The sequence below is a fragment of the Bos javanicus genome, chromosome 24, assembly GCF_032452875.1.
Source record: "Bos javanicus breed banteng chromosome 24, ARS-OSU_banteng_1.0, whole genome shotgun sequence".
Lineage (NCBI taxonomy): Eukaryota > Metazoa > Chordata > Mammalia > Artiodactyla > Bovidae > Bos > Bos javanicus.
Window position 1 is genome coordinate 50607371 of NC_083891.1, and position 21428 is coordinate 50628798.

At 42.6% G+C, this 21428-nt stretch overlaps 1 protein-coding gene across 1 annotated transcript; it reads right to left on the reverse strand.

The window, feature by feature from the left end:
• MEX3C (mex-3 RNA binding family member C) lies at positions 1-21041 on the reverse strand. Its single transcript, XM_061400226.1, has 2 exons — positions 19792-21041; positions 1-3035 (listed from the first exon to the last, which is right to left on the reverse strand). Exons 1-2 carry the CDS (start codon positions 20564-20566, stop codon positions 1810-1812), a joined length of 2001 nt encoding a protein of 666 aa, XP_061256210.1. The 5' UTR covers positions 20567-21041; the 3' UTR covers positions 1-1809.
• Between the last annotated feature and the right edge of the window lie 387 nt (positions 21042-21428).

Sequence of the window (21428 nt, forward strand, 5' to 3'; positions counted from 1 at the left end):
TTAATGGAAACAAGTCTTTATTAAGTAACTTTTAATATCAGAAAAATAAAACTCTTATAATTCTCTTTACAGCAAATATATAATATCAGTGCTTTGGCCATCTTAAGTTAAAGGCCCTTTATCATAAAATATATGGTTTTAAACTTTACTCAAATTGAATTTATAATCCCTATGACTTCCCTACATATACATAACAAAAGAGTGTAGTAAAATTAGCAAATACTAAACTATATTGATAATTTATCATTCTTAGTTTGTGGTTTTTAGAAACAGTACACGCACCTAATATATGTCGATTCCTTGGCTTATTAGTTGCAGTGTACAATGCAACGAAATACAAAATACATGCTTGGTGAACATTCGTTTGTATCTACAAGACGGCAGCTAGAGATTAGGTTTCAATACTGACATTTAACTATTCTACAAGCAATTAGCATTACATCATAATATGCCATCAAGGCAATTTTTTATACTGAAAAAATCAAAATAAAAACCGTTATTTGTAAACTTTTATACGAAATGTAACTCTTCAAGTGGAAATAAAAAATAAAATTTGTCTATTTACTATTCAATACACATAGGATTTCAATTTTTGTTATACTGAGAAAAAAAGCTCTTTTGTGTTGGGAAAATAATGCTTCAAAAAATAATTAGTAGAAAAACCCACCAATATAATGTTTTATCCATTCAATGCCAGCAGATTTGGGAACATACTGAGGATGAAAAGTCACAGACATCCACAGGTGAAATGTAAAAAGTGTATCGTAAAGAAATCTTTCCTTGTGATTGGAAACAGGTTTTGAAATGAAGTAAACTGATTGGAGGTCGTCACAGCTGCTTCTGTAAATATGCTAAGGGCGTTGTTACCCCTCTCTCCCTCCCCCTCCCCTAAATGACTAAAAAATAAAAATACATTTATAATGTGCAAGACAAATATGGATTGAACATAAAATGTTTCACATTTTGATCTATAGTCTAAAAATTAATCAATAGCTTGATCAGACTAATGAATGGAATGTTCGTATCCTCAATTATTAGCCAATGCAGGTGCACCCCAAAGCCTTTCCTGGAATGGAAAAACCCAGGTGGCCATTTCCACATTCACCGAGGGAGGCAATGGGTAGGAATTCACGATCAACACAACTGCATTCCTGCTCCACTGATCAGACCAGCCGGGAGCACTCTGGGCGAGATGAAGGTCAGTGTAGCAGTTTTTGTCCCAAATTATAACCAGTGATTGAGTAAACCGCCATCAGCCCTATTATTACCAATAAGCAACCACAATGCATTAAAAAGTTACTTGCAATCCTGCAGAATTAGGCATAAGTTGTTGTAAAATAAAAAAACAAACGGACCTGTTTTGTCAAAACTGGCAGTGTAAAGAAGGCAGCCCTGGAAGTGTCTGAGTCATCTGTAATGCCGCGTACCCTCCATAAACTCTTAACGTGGTTAGGCTTTGGGACCCATCATTTGGAAATCTTAGACGTATACACTTTTCTCATAGGTTCACACAACCTATGATTATCTTCACTCAGCCGAGTTGAACGTCAGCTTTAGCAATTCTTACACAAGCTATGTCTCTGGGTCTACAGGATAAGATTAATAATTCAAACCAAACTAAGACAAGAGACCACTTAGGTTTAGTGTTACCATAGCAGCCTTTTATAAGTTTACTAACAACTTTAGCCTAATCCCAATAAAGCCTGATAACAGTCATAAGAATTCATTAGGAAGTTTACTGGGGGTACCATTATACCCATGCCTTTACGAGTCCATATAGAGATATAGTATTTATGTATATATATATAGTTAAGAGTGAATTTGGATTGCCTGAGTAACAGCTGTCTGGCAAACTGGACATGATGGCGTTCTCTTTTCACAGATCTTGTTGGCACATTCCATGCAGAAGAGGTTGTGGCCACATGGAACTAGGGCAGCAATAACTTCATTCTCAAAGCAAATCACACAGTCGTGCTTTCGTCTTGATTCTGGAGGTGAGCTAGAGGTGGAACCACCATTGGAAGAGGAGTAACTATTGGTACCATTAGAAAAAGCAGGGATGTATATTGGAAGGCCAACATGGTTGCCTGTACTAGGTGGGTCGCTCCTAACCCTCCGAGCAAGTGGGTGTTCAATGCTCTCAGGAAAGGTAGGAGACAGACGAGGAGTAGATGGCTGACTTCCTCTACGCTGAGTCTTCATGTTACCAGGAGGATCACTCCCAAAGCCAGAGAGTGGGTTAACTGGTTCAAACGGAGTCCAGATAGTTTGAGCGGATGTTGGTAGAGAGTCAAAGGCAGGAGAATCAACTGCAAGGTCTTCTGAGCCTACAGAAGGTAGTGTATCTCCAAACCAAAAGTTTCCTGTGCTAAATGGGCTTGTTGGACTAAAGTCAGCCAGCCTATTGCTTCCAAAGTAGGAATCTGTGGAACCGCTTCCCAGGGAACTGGAACTATCATTTCGATAATTGGAGATCATTCTGGCGCGGCTAGGAGGAACGGGATTGGAGGAGAGCCACGCAGAGCCCAGAGTGCCGCCTTCAAAGCTGACGTCGGTACCGTTGTAATGGAAGTCATTCTCTTCGTTGAGCTCAATGTAGTTTCCCGTGCGCATGGCAATATGCATTTCAATTTCTTCTCGTGCTCGGTCAACATTCTCGGGCATCCCTGTCACTTCAAAGACGGGCTCCTTGTCTCTGCTCGGAGTTACTATGTACGTGTGGGTCTGCTGCTGGATTCTTTTGATGGTCGCTCCTTTGGGTCCAACTACCAGCCCTACCACGCGATAGGGCACTCGGACTTGAACGGTGGTCTGACCCGGCAGATTAGGACTGCATGACAGCCCTCCCAGGGCAGGGCCATTTTTGTTTCGAGATGCACGAATCATGGAGAAGTGCTCTGCAGCTGACAGGATTTCTCGTTTGGCCATGGCAACATCTTCCTTCCGTCCAGTGACAACAAAAATGGGCTCTTCACCACGAACCGGTGTTTTGATATACGTGTTCGTCTTGGCTCTCAGCGCTTTAATTTTACAACCTGTTAGAAAGAAAATATTTCTTAAGTATCAACATCTACTTCAACAATACTGATAAAGACAAATTATAGAAAGCTCCTTTCAAGATAACAGTCTGTTTTTGGGCAGTTTTTCTTTCCCTCTTTAAGTTTGAGAGTATTTCTTTATCATAAAAACGTATCACTAAATGCTGATAAAGCTTTCCTAGTTCCACTATGACTCCTGGATCCCGAGAGGTACTTTCCTGGAGATCTCTCATTCTCAGCAAAGAGGTGACGCCTCCACTGAAGGCCTTTAACTCAGAGGACAGGCTTATAGTTTTCTTCCTCTTGTTATTAGTCATTGCAAACGATGCATGAAATAGGCCAGCTATACTATGAGTGGATTTGACTTTCAAAACACTAATAGTTTACTACCTTGCAGGGTGTTGGTGACAAAGAAAAAGAATGTACAATGTGAGACGATACCTATCATCTTATTTAATCTACGTAACAACCCTAAGGACGAGACTATTACACTCCTTTTATTGCTAAGGGAAACAAAGCGCAGAAATATTGTGTCACATGCCTAAGTTCACACAGCAAGTAAGAGGCAGAGCCAGAGTTAAACCTAGGCTGACTTCGTAGTCTATGGTCTTTTTTGTTGGTCCTAGAACCTCAAATTCCACAGAACTATACTGCATGAGAAAAGTTCTTCAACTGACTTCCACTTAGCTGTCTTGTCATTTTACCTCAACATCATTCTCTCCTCTGTGAAACTCCATGACAATAGCAAAGTGCTCAAAGTTAGCACATCATCTCATTTCTGTTCCATCAGTTGGATTTCAGGCTTAACTACGAATCAGTTGTCTTTATCCCCATCTGTTTATGCTAACTGAACTCATGCATTAACTAAATTAATAATTACATAAAGCAGTTATATATAAATCCAAGACATGGAACTTGTATCAAAATTGATTATTTTTAAAAATTTCAATAATGATGAGTACCTTAAAGAAAAAAAAAAAGATGCTGTTGAACTATGGGTGAGACAACTGTAAAACCCTGGGGTAAAAAAACTAACCCAGAGTAATTTTGTATTCATTGTGAAGTTCTTGCTAAATTCAAAAGAAATATATTGGAAATTGTATGGAGTATGGTCATTGGATATGGTTTTATTGAAGGACTATAATGGCTGGCAGTCCCATTCTCAAATAAAAGGCTTTGGTTCTAAATCCTAAGTATATTTAAGTTAAATAAAATATCTAAGATACATATGTATAACTACCCAAAGATTACTTTTTGGAGTAATCAGCCATTACCAGTGCCAACTGTGTAACATTGGAGGGTTTCGAACAGTAACTTAAAGATGCCAGATATACGCTAAGGCATAAGACTCTAGGGTTATGCTTTTCAAAGATCTTAATGTGAAGCTTGCCAGAACAGATTTCTTCTCGTGACTGTATCGTGCTATTCCTAGTTTCTCAAAATAAAGCAGTTAGATGCTACTGAAAAACACACGCCACAACCTGAGCCGATCATTTTCTTAAAACTTTTTTTCCCTGCCCTCAACAAATTCATAATGTACAAAAACTAATTCTTTCTGGACATCATTCCTAACCTGTGTGACTGCACTAGTACCCTCCACCCCACACAAAATAGGTCTCCTTTCCTCCATTCTTGCCTCCTCCAATCAGCTCTCTACCTCCACTTTAGGTAGATGATGCTTTCTAAAAAAGCACCGATCGAAGGCTCACCTCTTTACGTAAGGCTTTGACTCCCTCTTACCATAAGGATAAAATCCAGACAGTGCTGCACCCAGGAGCTGGCCCAGTGCCTGGACCTACCTCTCTCTAGCCTTATCTCATACCCCTCCCTTTCCTCTTCCTCACTCCTTAAACTCTGTGGGGTGCTTCCACCACATTCATCGCCTCTTCATGCTCCTTGCTTCCACGATCAGAACGTTCCTTTAACCATGCCCCTCTGCTACCAGCTCTGCGTAATTCCTGATGGCCCTGCAGATCTTAGTTTATTAGGTGCCTTATTCTCTGTGAAGCTTCTGTTCCTTTCCGAGTCAGGTTTACTTTAACCTGAAGGTTATATCCGAGAAGACCAGGGGGGTGGGGGTGGGTCGGGTGGTCCAGCTAAAAGCAAAACCGCAAGGAATGCACTCAGTGGAGGAACTGGAGGAGCTGAGAAGGGCAGAGTGACAGGGTGGGTTGGGGGCTATCAAGAAATTACTACAATTAGTCTAATTTATGCTACTGTAAAACACAAAGTTACTACAGAGTGCTGCTGTAAGTTTATATCTACAATGAACTAACTACAAGATTAAATTGACAGTGTGACTTCTGAGTATAGGAAAATCTATTCCTACTCTGCTCCACCACAGAAAGTGACTTGGAAGACCATAAATCTTCCACATCCACTTATCATTCACGCAGGCTGAATCTAGGAAACTCCCTCATGCAGCAGAGGAGGTGTTGCTTGAGGCTGAGAACTACAATCATTTCCATTGGCCAGTGTCTGACTGACGAAGAGACTCCTAGGACAGTCTGAAGGGGTGGTGAGAATGCCTAATTCTTCCTATTGCAGCCTCAGAAGAGTTACTATCATTATCTGGATACATGAGCTTCTTCTCTGCACTATAACCTAACAAGAAGGCAGTCTGCTAGAATCACACATTTCTAACAGAGAAGGTCCTGATCACCCTAGAGAAAAACACTTGGCAAACTCTGTTAAGGACGAAGGGAGAGTTAGCTTGAGGGTCTAGGGCTGGCCCTTCTCAACCCTTACTATAGTGAACATTAGAAAGCTAAATTAAGAAACTTCTCAAAATGCTTCTGAGACAATAAGCAGCTGTCAGATGAACCTCAGTAGAATATAATATTGGAGGAGGGCATGGCAACCCACTCCAGTATTCTTACCTGGAGAACCCCTAAGGACAGAGGAGGCTGGCAAGCTACAGTCCATGGAGTTGCAGAGAGTTGGACACAACTGAGCGACAAATACGCACATGCCTAAATCAGATACTACTGAGCCTATGGTTGTTACTAATGAGTATGTGTTTGATAGTCTCATTAGGAAGACAGAGAAGACAGAATGTGGACTACCTCTGAGATAGGGATGTAAGATAGCCTACCCTGCCCAAAAGGCCTACTTACCAAAAACAAGCTAAAAAAACAAATTATTTACAATTCACATCACAAATGGCTAATTTCTCTTATACAGGTACCCATATGCTATGCTATGCTATGCTAAGTCACTTCAGTCGTGTCCGACTCTGTGTGACCCCAGAGATGGCAGCACATCAGGCTCCCCCGTCCCTGGGATTCTCCAGGCAAGAACACTGGAGTGGGTTGCCATTTCCTTCTCCAATGCATGAAAGTGAAAAGAGAAAGTGAAGTCGCTCAGTCGTGTCCGACTCCTAGCGACCCTATGGACTGCAGCCCACCAGGCTCCTCCATCCATGGGATTTTCCAGGCAAGTGTACTGGAGTGGGGTGCCATTGCCTTCTCCGCAGGTACCCATATACTTGCCCTTATATCTCAAAACACCAAAAACCACAGAAAAAATAAGTAAAATAGCTCATAGAAAAGGAAACATATAAATAGCTCTGAACAAGAATTTAGGTGTCATCTCCCATCTATCATCTCCCACCTATAAGACTGTCAAATATCAAAAACAAACAGTGCTAGTAAGAATGGGGGGAAAGCCCTCATATTTAGCTGCAGAGTACAAACTGCTCGAGGGCAGTTTGCACTATCCATCAAAATTACAACTTCCTGTATCCTTCTGCCCCTGCCATCCCACTCACAGAATCAAGTCTGTAGGAATACTTGCCCAGGCACGAATAACCACTGTATTCCTGTCTGTATTAGTGGGAGTTGGTACAGCAATGTAAGGGAATACTCTGCAGTCACAAAACTGGAAGACTTAGGGAGATACGTAGGAGGGTGACTTAATTTCCCTGGTACTTTTAAATTCTTACAAATTTTGGAACCATACAAATGCATTATTTATTTTTTTAAAGAAATGTTGTTAAATTAGAAAATTTTAAAAATTAGAGATGAAGAAGTGACAGATTTTACTAGATTAAGCACATCAATCAGACTTTTGACTAGTTGTGAGATTTAGAAGAAAAAAAATTATGAACAGCAGGGTAAATGATTTCATAACCTCAAAGTTGAATAAAGCATTTTAAGTCTAAGAGGTAGGGACTAGCAATTGTTTTCTCATAGCTACAAATAAATATATGGCAAGCTGTATACCAGACTGTGTAGAGATTAAGAACCAGGACAGCACTAATGACTTTCATGGTTACCATTTTGATTTGGAAGTAAATTCCCCCAATAAAGTCTCTAACTTACCTCCCTCCTGTAGGAACCCATTTCCCCTTTCTGTATCACTATGGCTAGGGCTGTGATTCACCTTAAAACTCTTTAGTTGCAGCCAGAATTCTGGTCTTCTCACTTCCTGGTATAGTAAAAGGTTGGGTCTGGCTTCTCTGGGGTAAAGAGTCTCTCCCACCAGCTGCCTGAGCAGTTAAAAGGGAGAGGGCCTCTGTTGCTGGGAGAGGAGTTTAAAGAAAAGGAATTGAAATGGTCTTTAGTGTTTCTCAAACCATGGTTTGCAGTATCAATTTAATAGGCTCCAAATGTTTTGACGAAATATGTGGACATTGACTGCAAAATAAAATGTTCTTTTGATGGGGAAGGGGGGGGGGTGTCACAGAAAAGCGTAAAGGCACTAGACTAGACCTTTAAGGCTGCTTTTTAATTCCATGAAATGTGGAATGATATACTTAGAAGAATCAGATATAGAATTACAGTCTGCAATGTAGATATAATTACAGTCCAAATCAATTCACCTTAAAACAGGAAGATTATCCAGATCACAGGGGTGGGCCTGACCTGATCACAAGTTCTTTGGAAGAGCTTTCTCCGGTGGGCTTCAGAAGTCGTCAGATGTGCTCTGGCTTTTCTGGAAGAAAGCAATCTATGCTTGACCTGCCTGTGGAGGCCTCATGGCAAGGAACTGTAGGTGGCCTCTGGGAGCTGAGAGCTAGGAGGAAAATGGAGGCCTCAATCCAGAAACCTTGTTCTGTTCTTTACTTTTATTATCTGCTTTAGTTTTCTAATGCTGCCATAACAAGTTACCTCATACAGTGCTTTCAATGTCACAAATTTTTTATTTTACACTTCTGACATGGGTTCCAACAGGGCTAAAATCAAGGTGTTTGCAGGACTGTGTTCCTCTCTGGAAGCTTCAGGGAAGAGCCTGCTCACTTGGCTTACTGGTAGAGTTGAGTTGCTTATCATCACAAGACTGAGCTCCCTGTGTTCTCGCTGACTGTCTGCTCAAGGCTATTCTCTGCCTCAGGAGGCCTCCAACATAGCTTGTGGCCCTGTCTCTCCATCTTCAGAGTCAGCAATGGGGACTGAACCCTTCTTGTACTTCAAATACCTCCCAATCTCATATGTGACCCAGCTGGGAAAGTTGTTCTGCGCTGAAGGACTCATGTGATTACACCAGACCCACCCAGCTGATATCAGATAACCTTTTCACCTCAAGGTCCATACTCTACATCTACATAGTCAAGAGTGTCCGGGGATATAGGGTGTAGGCATCTTCAGGGAAAGGGGTTTTATTCTGCCTACCACAACACCAATGTCCCGTTCCTCCAATTATTTCTCCATTCTTCCAGGCCCCTGGGCTTTTGAGCAAAGGAAAGTATTGGATTCAGAAAAATCTTAAACCCTAACCCAAGAATAGTGACCCACTGCCCAGAACAGTAGCGAGATACAAGAACAAGAAAAGTTTGGGGATCACGGGCACTGAAGTAGGGTGAAGGGATAAACCACCGATAAAAATCAAAATAGGTCGAAAAGAAATATGTAAGCCAGGGTGTTGATGAAGACAGGGTGTTTATGTCGAGAGATGAGTGATTTGGTAAGAAATGGACAAGTGAACCTGGCCTCCACTTGTCCTGTGGGATGTGACTAAGTGTTCCTAGCTAAACCACTCCTCCTTCGGCCCAGAACATCCACCAGCCTGATGCGTCAACTTACCAATTCAAGTATCAAGTTCCCTATAAAGGTGCAGGTGGCTAATTCCAGGTGATATACAGAAACTACAATAATTTCTGCTCTCCAGGAGCTGACAGTGTAGAAAGGAAAGTCATGAAAACAATACTGATATAAGGTAACTGCTTTAATGAAAACAGGCGTACAAAGCAGTGGGAGCACAGAAAAGGGCAGGGCTTTACTGCTTACAGAAGGTGAAAGAAGGCTTCAGATGCATTTGAACTTAGGTTTGAAGAAAGTAGTTCTGCCAGGTGGAAAGGAGAGTCAGGAGAACTGGAAGTGCCAAAGCAGGAATCAAGAGCCCAAGATGGCAGCCTGGATACCACACCTGGCTCAGTGCTACAGGAGCTTTAAGTAACTGGAGGGCAGAATGCCGGGGGAGCAGGTCAGGTGGGGGATGAGTTAGTTTAACAAAGGCAGGGGAGTTTAAATTCTATCTGGGAGGTGCAAAGAACTTGTTTTGTTTTTTAAAGAAAGGAACCCCAAATGCTATGTGAAGTATTGCTGATTTTCGACAGAGGGTTTTGTTTTCCAGAAATCAAATTCATTATATTTTCCACTCATTTCATAAACTAGCTACAAATATAAGGTGATTTAAGAAAGCTAAAACCCTTATAAACACACCAAAACTAAGGTCTGTATATTTTTACTTTGGGTCATCTTCAGGTATATCTTTCTTCAGAAATTCCTTCCAAGAGGTTTTATTTTCAAAGAGAAGTTCGTGTACATGCACATACACAAACACACCTGCTTTAATAAAAACAGGGAGGGGAGTGAAGTAGTTCTTTTTATCTTTAAGAAAATTAGAATGCTGGGCTTGATATTAAAAATTACCTCCCCATCCCACCTCCCTTTCCCCATCCTTCTCCTAATTAAGTGGCCATCACTTACCTTCTCCCAGACTTCATCATCTCCTAAACATGCCTGGTTCCTCCTGTCTCTACTCAGATATTTCCCTAAATAACCTGGAAAATCTTCCTAGCACTGTCCCCTCACCCCATATCTTCTGAGTAATAAACATAGTCATTTGGAAAAGATGAGACTGTGTGTTGAAGGCTCTATGAACCCAAGAGTAATACAAATATAGATATGACTATTATTATCACAGCTACAGCTTACTAATTCTATTCCAAGGTCTAGTTTAAAGGAAACATAAGGATCAAAAAACCGGTTATTTGCTGGACTGGGCTCTAATCTACCACCAGTTTGCTTGTGGTTTTAATGTTAGGTCATTCAACCTTTAGGTCCTTTCCAATGCTTTTATTTTTGACCAAGTCTCTCTTCTCCTGGGACATACAAAATCACTTATTTCTGAAAACTACAAAGCACATGGGACAATCTCACATGTATATACATCTATTCTTCCTTTGCTCAAGAAGAGCAGGTTGAATAACAGCTGGAAGCACAAGACTTCGAACAGACCATCACTAACCATCTTTGTGAACATCTTTGTGACCTTTGTGAACAGGTCACTAAACCTCTCTCTCTCCTTCTTGAGGGTGTGTGCTGAGTTGCTTCAGTCATGTCTGATTCTTGGCAATCCTATGTACCATAGCAGGCCAGGCACCTCTGCCCATGGGATGTCCCAAGCAAGAGTACTGGAGTGGGTTGCCCTGCCCTCCTCCAGGGGATCTTTCTGACCTAAGGATTGAATCTACATCTTTTACGCTTTCCTGCATTGGCAGGCGGGTTTTCTTTACCACCCGCCCTGAAGCCCACCTGGGTGTCACCTGGGAAGCCCAGAAACTATAATGAAAGTTACTTCTCTCACTTGGTTGTTGCAAAGATTAAATGAAATAACATCTTAAAAATACTCATCACAGTGCCTGTTATTCAAGTAGGTGCTCAGTAAAGAGGAGCTTTTTAAGCTCTCTAGCCCCTCTCCCCACTCCACCCCCACCACTGCAAGTATTTCATAAGTAAACTGAGCCAATAGGCTTGCCTTTGAAATAATAAACTTGTAGTGCATTTTTCAGTTTTCAAAACTCTCCTATATTTTCATTTAATCATCGTAACAGAGTGGTGACTAGCTTAACAGCTTTAGGAAGGATAAGAAACAAAGTGAAAGAGGTTGGAAAGGTCTCCCAGCTAGAAAGCCCGACCTCAAACACAAGCTGTCTCCACACTCCTTTCACTACTCCATACTATTTTTCTCTAAAAGCATTAGAGAAACACATTATTTTATATGTATATTTCATGATATATTAGAATTAACAAGGGGGGATCATATTCTTTAATAACTGTACATATAAATAAGACCCTTTCCTCTTGGAGTAATCTCGACAGACTATTCAAAAGTTCCTACAATTTTATAGGGACTCAATTTTTCAGTATTATTAGCTTCAAAGACTGGTGAATATCAGATAAACCCAGTAAGAGTGTTTTTCACACACACACAACTTAACTCAACATTTAAATAAATTGTTTAGATTAACAATGTAATAGATTCTTAAATGTACAATACAGAAATAGCTTTCCTTTCCCTGCTCAAGGGTCCTTCTTGCAGCTCCAGTCAAAAATCGCTGAAATTTTGTTAAGAATATGGTTTCACATTAGACATCACTTCGTCAACACTTCAAACAGTTTCATTTATGTGACTTTTTAGTTTTGCTTATTACCAGTATTCATACAGACATATAATATCCTAAATCAAGTAGCATCTAGAACAAACAGATCCAAACAACTTTTGGTTGACTGACTCCTCAGGTAAAGGGTTAGAGATAAAGGCAAGAGGGAAGAAAACCTCACAATATAAAAACTATAATGATAAATACTAAAATGGCAAGTCTCTAGTCCAACAGTTCAGTTCAATAAAATAAACAGCAAGTATCTGCTACGTTTCAGGTAATTTAACCAAGATTAAGACTGAGATTCAGTTCTGCCCTCACTGACCTGTACCCAACTTCAAGCATCAAAAGGATTTGTTGTCTATAGGTGTTCATGTACAGATAGTGATCAATCATTTTCTTTTCTTATACCACTGGCTGGTGGCGGTGTTCAAGTCTTTTATATCCTTGCTGCTTTGTCTGCTTGTTCTACCACTTAGAGTTGGGAGCACTGAAGTCTCTAATTCCATTAGCTTGAGACCCTGGGTAAGTTACTTACATCTCCATAGACTTGTTTCCTTATCTGTATGGTTGCAATAAGAATGGATCAAATGAGATGACATACTACTTGACACATTTAAATGTTATTATTTTTAAAGAAAAACTCAAATGAGTCAATTTTCTCTAGAAGTTAAAAACATTAAAAAACCCTTAAGTCCTAAAGATAAAACTTATATTTAGATTATGAAAAATATGTTTAAGATATTAATTTTACAAAACTGGGAAGAGATATGTTGAAGTCATTCTAATTGGTAATTTTAAATCTGGTTTACTTTTACATGATTTTAGGAACTCTTCTTGGGCAAAGATAATATAAGGGTTACAAGTGATACAATCTAGTCCAATCTCACTTTATTTGTGGAGAAAACTCAAGCCAATAATTGCCCAAAGTTATAAACTAACGACTCTGAAATGCCTCAATTCCCTAAACACGCCACTTTCTCAACCTGCCTTCTTTTTCCAGTTGATTCTTAGAAGTGGAGAATTCCCAAAATATATGATGTATTTTTAAAAGCAGAGATTAAACTAAATTTTAAATCCCCCCCCCTCCTTTTTGACTTAATTTAGACAAGAGGATCCACATACGCAACAAAAAAGGGTTCCCATTTGGCCCTTCACTAAACCTGTGACACCCAGAGGTGGGTGTTAGAGATGAGAGGTAGAACAATTTTCCTAACTGGGGATTTTAAAATTATGTTCATGTCCATTAGAGGATGTTAATAGAAACTTAGAATTACTTCTATTTGGGAACCATATAATGGAATCAGATTCATCTGTAAATGATTCTCTTTCAGACTATAGACTGGATGGATCAAGTTTTTCCCCCAAGAGGAAACTGAGACTCAGTGAGGTTAAGGGATTTGTCCATGGTCACAGGCAACAAATGGTAAAACCATGTCTCTAACAAGTTTAACTCCAAGTTCAATGTCCTTACTGCAAGCCAAAGGCGAGGGGACAGTGGTATAGAAAGAAGGTCAGCCCAAAGGCCATTTTACACTGGTAACCTTCTAGAAGTTTGGAACTATTCCCTCCCCACTCTTCTCTAACTGTGTTTAAGATGAAGCTTTATGCTTATCTTCAACTCTATCTGCAGTTCATTAAATAATTTTCTTTATTATTTTAAGGCCTAGTCTTATTTTATTGCATGATACCTACCACTTTACTTATGGTCAAACCAGGCTTCCCTGCATACAATGAACTGCAGTTTCTGCTTATTGGACAAAGGCAACAAGCCATGCCCACATGAATTGTTCTTAAATCCTGAACCCTGGCATGAAAGAGGCGGTACAACTATGCAGTGTAACTTAGAATTCTCAGAATCAACCACTGAAATAAAGACTCAAAAGGATTAAAAATAACACTGCGCTGTACATATTCAATTTAGTATAGTTTGGCTTGGTATTACTAATGTTAGAAAATCATTTAAAAAGCTTAAATATCAGATGTAATCACTATAAATGTCTATAGAGTACCTAATGGTAGTATGGGGAGAAGAGTTAAAGACTAAACATGCATCATGGTATATAAGCCATTTGGGAAGGATTAAGATGCAGTTTGATTAAACATATCATTTTAGAATCACCTGAAGATCAATGAGGTTTTAAAACAGATTATTCATAATCTCTTTGGAGTTTCCTAAAGGAGTTTTTTTTTTTTTTTGACTACAGCATGTGGGTTGTGGGATCAGATGAGCCCTCTGTAGTGGGAGCCCAGAGTCTTAACCAGTGGTCTGCCAGGGAAGTTCCTCAAGGAGTTTTAAATTGCAAACACCCTTTCCTATTTAGTATCTTATGAACATTTTTATCTCTTTTTTTTTCATTTTGTAATTTCATTTCAAATTACAAATGCTATTAAGGCAGAAATTACACTAAAAAAATTTGGCCACAATCCCATAGACTTTAAAATAATACTGTGATAGTCATCATGGCTGTTCATGAATATTCTGGCTCTCTCCTGTGGACACATGATTGTAATGCAATTTCTCACCCACTTGAAGTTAGGAGTGGCCAGATAACTTGTTCTGATTAATGAAATATGAGTGGATGTGATCACCATGCTACTTCAGGTCTAACATTTAAAGACCGGTGTGTGCTACGCCACCGTCTCATCCTTCAGGCACAGAGAGGAAGACCAGCCATACTTGAGATGGTGGCTGCTTTGTTGGTCTAAGACCCTGAATGACCAAAATGAGCAGAGCCCCTGTGAAAAAGAAATAAGTCACTGGTCATTTTAATACTGAGATGTTGGGGTTCTTTGTTATTACAGCATCATTTATGCCTGTCTGGATAGAAGTGCCATGTGTTTAACAGACATTTAGATATCAGTTCCTTTCAGTTCTGTCACATTAGAAGGATACAGTAATGTGTGAAACTGTCTGCTAAAGCAGAGAAAAGGTGAACTAGATTAACAATTAATTTCAGATTTAACTTAACAACAGTAGTATGTGCTTATCACTTAGTTTCATATATGTCAATGTATTTGTGTACAATTCACAGTCCCTAGAGGTACTGTAGATAACGCCTATACCCAGCTGAAGAAGAGGAATCTGAATCCTAGGGAGTGATTTGTCCAAGGCCACACAGTGACTTACTGGCACAGAGTAATCAGAATTTAGGAAGTTTAACTTCTGATTGCTGTCTCTTTCCAATATATCACAGCTGAGCAAGGACTGCTAAGGGCAATTTGGGACAGCTTTCAACATATATTTTTATAGCAAAACATATATTCTAAAATAATTTTTGTCTTCAGTTTAAGACACAAGCAACAAATTTTTCCATCTGTGCAAATATTAGATTAATTCAAAACGAGATCCACAAAATACTAAGCACGATCTTATAACTAAATTCCACCTTTCCTTGAAAATGTAAGATTTAAGGTCTAGAATTCCAACCCATAGACATTGCTGGAAATCTCCCTTGAGGAAATCTCTATAGGTCTCAAATACTTGACTCCCTGCATCAGTTTTAGGTCACTAGCATTTTCTACCAGGGGGCAGAAAACACACCCTTGAATTACCACTTTATTTTCCATTTCCTCCTTAGTGAATGAAAATAGTTCATTAGCTGAATACGGCAGAAGAAAAGGCAGTGGATTCCCCACCCATCTGCAAAACAATTAAGGTTCCAAAGCTAATACAAACTATTATTTGGATCTTAAAGTCTAAAAAAATGACAATGTTTAATTTTTAAAGCTAGCATGTATATACAACAAATTAACTTTCTGAATTATAAATGATAGCGAATTTCTAGTTAGACATAATAGAATGTTAGGACAATGCTTGTGCCTTCTGGACACCAAAATCTTATTAAGTAAATTAATTTGGACAGTGATATTTTAAGCTATGCATATTAGAAACACAGCATCCTAAATCACGTTTAGGACTGAAATTGACCCAAATATTCTTCCTGAGCAAGATGCTTACTGAGGTAGCAATGTAGAATTGAGAACTTTATCCCCATTATCAAACAATTGGTCTAACCGCCAAGTTGCACTACCTGAACAAGGTATCTATTAGCACCTCAGTTTCTATGTCTGTAAAATGGGGATAACCACCTACCAGAGTTAAATGGCAGGTAATATAGTACCTGGAAGAGGGAATGCCAACAACTCTCCCCCTAAAAGAAAAAGACACTGTGCTTTAGCATTATTCTGAAACTATTTCTCCTCATGAAATAGATATTTCTTCTTAAACAGGGAATTTATGTACAATACCAAACTTTCTCTTTTTAGAACCTGAAAACTTGTTCCACCCTAGGAAACTGGGGAAAATTTTCCCAAGGATGTATTTAAGACAACCTAAAACAATGTGTCATATTGTCTGTTTTAAAAAGTGGAAATATATACAATCGGTGGGGATCAGTGGAAACAGAGTAGCTGAATAAAGAAAAAAAATTTCTAAGGAGGTCTAGCTCAGTAATAGCCAAAACAGGGTACAAGAAGTCACTGGAGTGCAGGAAAAAAAATCAAAACACTCCAATTTCCATCTTAACTCATCCTTTTAAACTGTTTACATGTTTTAAAAATGTATAGTATATCAGCATATATATTATTCATAAATATTCACATATTGAGATTATTAGCTTAAATATTTTTTGACAGAGTGTACAACAAAAAAAAGAGGCTTCCCCAATGGTTCAGCAACAAAGAATCTGCCTGCAAGGAAATGCGAGTTCCATCCCTGGGTCAGGAAGATCCTCTGGTATAGGGAATGGCAACCCACTCCAGTATTCTTGCCTGAAAAATCCCATGGACAGGTGCACCCACGCGCGCGCGCACACACACACACACACACACACACACAGAAATAGCTTTTCTCAACTAGGTTAGAGAACACACATATACCATCAAGAAAATCACTCATGAAAATAGTTAAAGATGTACATTAACCTTAAACTGTACTATAAAACCTTTACAAGTCTTTAAAACAACTGAACTTATGACATTCAATATTTATTTATACCATCGTTAAGTAGAGTAGTACTTTAATTCATTTTTCAGTCTAACTGGTTCTCAACGACTATGCAAATTGGAGCAAAGTCCATTGACTTAAATTAAACGTCCTGTTAACCACTGTGAATGTATCTTGCAGGTACTACATTTTTAAAAAGTTAGGTCGTAAATCTGTTGTCAGGTTTACTTTTGATGTCTATATTCCAGAACTTCTTTGATTATCAACAAGCCTCTTTAGTTCCTGGCTTTATTTTACAGTATTGTTGGTTTCAAAATGAGATGCAAACTTAAAAAGGGGGACCAATTTAACATTTGCAAATGACCATATGCTGCTGGGGAGTATAAATATGAGGTCAACACTGCCAACTTTCATGGCTATCAAAAGCAGTAGTTTGTTTTTCTGAAAGACACTGGAACTAGAGGCCATCTACATGAGTTGCTAGTCTATATGACTCAGAATTCCATTTGTCCTACTCTCTGCTTCAGAGCTGAAGTCACAGATGTCTCCATCTGTGACATAATTATTTCCAAAACCAATTAAGAGATGTCAAACAGAAAAGTATGACTTCAGGTAATGAGTAAAAATGGCAGGAAGGGATAATTCTTAAGCAGGAAAATTTTGTTCCAAAGCAAGAAGTAAATTAAATGATTTGCCCTGTTTATTCACTTAGGGAAAGGGGAAATTATCACACTGTAAAAGGATGCGAACATTAGAAGTTGCCTGGTTCTCTGTGCAAGTGGGAAAATAAATACAGGCTTTATAATGGTGCTGCTGAGGGTGGGGGTGGCAAAGGGGCCAATGATCCACTAGTTGAATGGGCCGGAACAGGAGAAGGGGAAAACTTTTTGCTTTTAAGATAATCTTGAGAAGGATGACATACTTTTAACAGTACTGTCAACTTTGGGAAAATAAGTGCAAAAGGAAGAGTCAGCAACTTGTCTCTATGTCCTAAGACATAAACAGATTCACATTTCCTTATTAACTAATAAGCTCTACCCTAAGAGGAAAAACTAAAGACTTTATTTCATTGCTATAATTTGGTGCAAGATTAAAACCTGGAATTCAGTTTACTTTTAAATAATAGAGTGGTATAAAGGTAACAGTCTGCCTAATTAAGGGCCATTTTACCATGCTTTAAAGGGTATAATACAGAAGACAAAAATTCGTATTAACTGAACAAAAGCTTTCAGTATCTCGTCCCTTAGTAAAACTGGCCTCTAAGTGTTCCTTTGTTATCCTAAACTGTCACCATAAGCAAACTGAAGCAACTTGTGCTGAGGAAATACCAGCCTAGAAGGGCCTGAACACACCTTGCCATCGCCTTTTCCCCACTCTGCTAAGTATCAGACTCTAAGTATCAAAACAGTCCTCCTCACAACTTTCCAACTGTACCTAGAGATTATTTCTCCACACCTTTCCTCACCGTGTCCCTGTCTTTCTTCCACCTTCCATTTGTTAAAGTCCTATCCATTCTCCAAGGCCCCCCACAGCTGATACATGTACGACTTTGTCACACACTATAGTTATTGACATTAATTACAGATTAGATTAGTGCCACTCCGCTGTTTATATTTGACTGTTGGCTTCTTAAGGGCAGCAAGTTAGTTGGAACTAACCTCACATTCCCAACTGCCATAAACTCAAATGCCTGGCAGAATGTAAGCTTGATATATAGCAATTCCCGGATGCTGTTAATGGAATAACCAACTCATTCTGGATCTATAACTTGAGATGTTATAATTTCATCCTATGTGAGGTGAAACAGTTCTCTCCTGGACTAGCATCTTCAGTACTGCAAAATCAAAACAAAAGCAAAACAAAAAAACAAAAAAGGAAAGCAAAATTGATTCACCAAAGTATGGGAATAAACTCTTAAGGGAATGGCATCAGCTTTGAACAGTCTTTAAGTACCAGGCAGTCTGAAATAGGCTATCTCCTCCATCCAGATTTCAGATGGATGGATTTTTCATATTAAAATCCTAGAGGTAAGAAATGAGCCAACTCTGATATTTGAAACCACCATTTCGACAGACCTTATTTATGTGTACTTTAGACCACTTGGGAAAGATGAGATCATTTAAGCAGCAGCGCCATCATTTCTTTTTATTTGACCCCAACAATGCTCTCAACCTAACAGTAGAGAGACATGCATCAACCAGGTTCAATCATATTGTAATAAGTCAGCTGCAGAGAATATTCACTCTTTCAATAAAGGGGGCGAAGCTACACTAAAGAGCATAGGACCTTCCCTAAAAATGTCGGATAGAGAGGTACTCTGGGCATCCCCTTCCCCCACCTTCACAAATCTACTCCTGGAATCTGAGACATAGGTCCTTTGTCTGAACAATGTGGGAGGAGTCTGTCTGCAGTACTGGTGTGCTGGCAAGTGAGGAGAATCTACTGAAAACTGTATAAACGTACAAAGTTCCTTAACTCAATTACTTTACTGTCCAATTTTCCTTCATCGTGTACCCTAAAGCGTTCTAAAAGGCAGCCACTCTGTCTTTTCGATAGTTAAAATATATCGGAATACCGTGATCGATCAACAGAGTTAGCTAAGAAGCTAAGTTTCTGAACAGCGAAGAGGTGCAGGGGGGGTGGCGGTAAGAACGACCACTTGAACATCCCCTCTTCCCTCGCGAATGAGCTTCCCGCTCCCCACCCCCTCGACAAGCCTCCATTTCTGTCAATTTCTTCTTCCCAGAAAGCCGTTGTAAGGCAGGCTGAGAGGTTTTTACAAAGACAGTAGTCGGCTGCGCAAACTTGCGATCTCGAAGCTTTTAGTGCACAACACCGAATCCACAACCGACCCGACCTTTTACCACCTCAGGTTGTTTCTGGTGCCACGCCAGCTGGGGTGTTCCAGGAATACAGCCCGAGTCAAGGGGACACCGCCGGGCTGGGTGGCTCAAGAAACTTATCGCCTTGCATTGTGCAGGAGGAGAGGGACACCGTGGGGGGTGGGGGGGTTCGCAAGGTGACCCATCTTCTCGTCTGGTAGCCCCTCGGGTTCCTCCCACACCCCTTCCCGGTGGACCTAGGGCCCTCGCCAGGTTCGCCTTTCCAGCCCCAAGCTCCTTTCTTTCGTATCCCCACCCACGCGCACTCACCGGGCCCAGCCCGGCTGGACATCCCCCCAACCCCCCACTCGCACTCACCCTGGCGACCGACAATCTCGGCGACATGCTCGGAGCTGGGCACCGGAACGCACTCGGTGGTGTTAACGCTCTTCCTCCGGAGCAGGGCCGCCTGCTCCCCGTTCAGGGCGGCCGCCGCCGCCGCCGCCCCGCAGCCGCCGGGGCCGTAGGCGTGGGACAGCATCGCCGCCATCATGCCCTGGGCATCGTCCCCTCCGTAGAGCACCCCCGCCGCCGCCGCCGCCGCGGCCGCCTCCCGGGCATCGAAGCCGGCGGCGGGCAGCAGCACCGACCCCAGGGACCCGCCCGGGATCGGCTGGGTCTGAGAGGCGGCGGCCGCGGGCGGCGACAGCAGCAGCAGGGACGGCCGGCCCTCCTCCTCTGCCTCCTCCAGCTCCTCCTCCTCCAGCAGGTCTCCGTCCAGCTCCGCGTCCTCCCCCTCCTCCTCCTCGTCGTCGTCGTCGTCCTCCTCCTCCTCCAGCTCCAGCTCGGCCGCCTCCGAGACCCCGGGTCGGCCGGGCGGCGCCCGCTCCTCGGGTGATGGCCCCGCCGCCCGCCGGGCCGGGCCCTGCGCCGCCGCGGCCCGGATCGCCGGGGCGCCGGGCTCCGCCGGGCTGGGGTCGTCGAGGCCCAGCGCTGCCAGGCGTTCCCTCAGCAGGAGCCCGTCCCCCTCGAGCTCCGGGCCACCCGCGGGGGGCGGCGGCGGCGGAGGCAGCGGCGGCGGCGGCGGGGGCGGCTGCGGCAGCGGGGCCGGGGCCGCCGCCAGGGCCAGGGCCGCGGAGCTGCCGCTCGGCATCGCGGCGGCGCGCTGTCAATGGCGGCGGCGGCGGCGGCGGCGGCGGCCGCGTCAGGCGCGGCGGGCGGCGAGCCCCATGGCGGACAGGGCCCCGGCCCTGCTCAGCGCGCAAACACTTTTCCTCAGGGGAGGCGGCGGGGCCGAGCGACCCGGGCCGAGCAGCGCCAGGGCCGCCCGGAGAGCGGAGAGGGCGGGGTGGAGGGGCAAGGGAAGGAGGCAGAGGCAGGTAACTAGGTGGGTGGGTGGGGACGGCAGCGGGGCGGGCTGACGGAGGTTCGGCCGCGGCTCCCCTCTCAGGGATTCTTTTGTTTCATGGCCTCAACCAGCCCCCGGCGCGCGCGGCGGCGGCGGCGGCGGCGGCGGCGACGCCCCACGCCGCTCTCCTAAGGCAGCCGGCGCGCTCTGATTGGCCGCTTTTAATCTCCGGGAGCCCGCCCTCTCCTCCCCGCGGCCTTCTAACTCCGGTCCCTAGCCCCTAGCCCCACCCCCCCACCCGCTTCTTGGGCCCCGCCCCGCTCCTCCCCAGAGCTTTCTGATTGGGTGACTGGGACGAGCCCGCCCCTCAAAGCCGTCTCCGTCCGTCCTCTGCCCTCCCCCCCCCCCACCCCGCCCTCCCCGTTCCCTACTGGCTCACGAGGAGAGGGACTGTGATTGTTCGCTTTACACGTCACTCTTTGTGACGTGACCGGGTGGAGGCGGGGCGAAAGCAAGGCCGAGGAGGGCTGAAGCTGGGAGCCTTCTGGAGGGGGGTTCTCGCGCAGGCGCGTGCTGCCCAAGCGCACACCTGGCCGTCTGCGGTCCTGGGCATCTTTGGGGCCCACCTGGGTGGGGTCTTTCAGTTCCCAGTGGGGGCGGCTTTGGA

Excerpts from the sequence above, each read along its gene's own strand:
- MEX3C (XM_061400226.1), bottom strand. The coding sequence starts at position 20,566 with ATGCCGAGCGGCAGCTCCGCGGCCCTGGCCCTGGCGGCGGCCCCGGCC. Across the intron at positions 3,036-19,791 it reads CGAGATTGTCGGTCGCCAGG|GTTGTAAAATTAAAGCGCTG; the intron begins GTGAGTGCGAGT and ends TCTTTCTAACAG.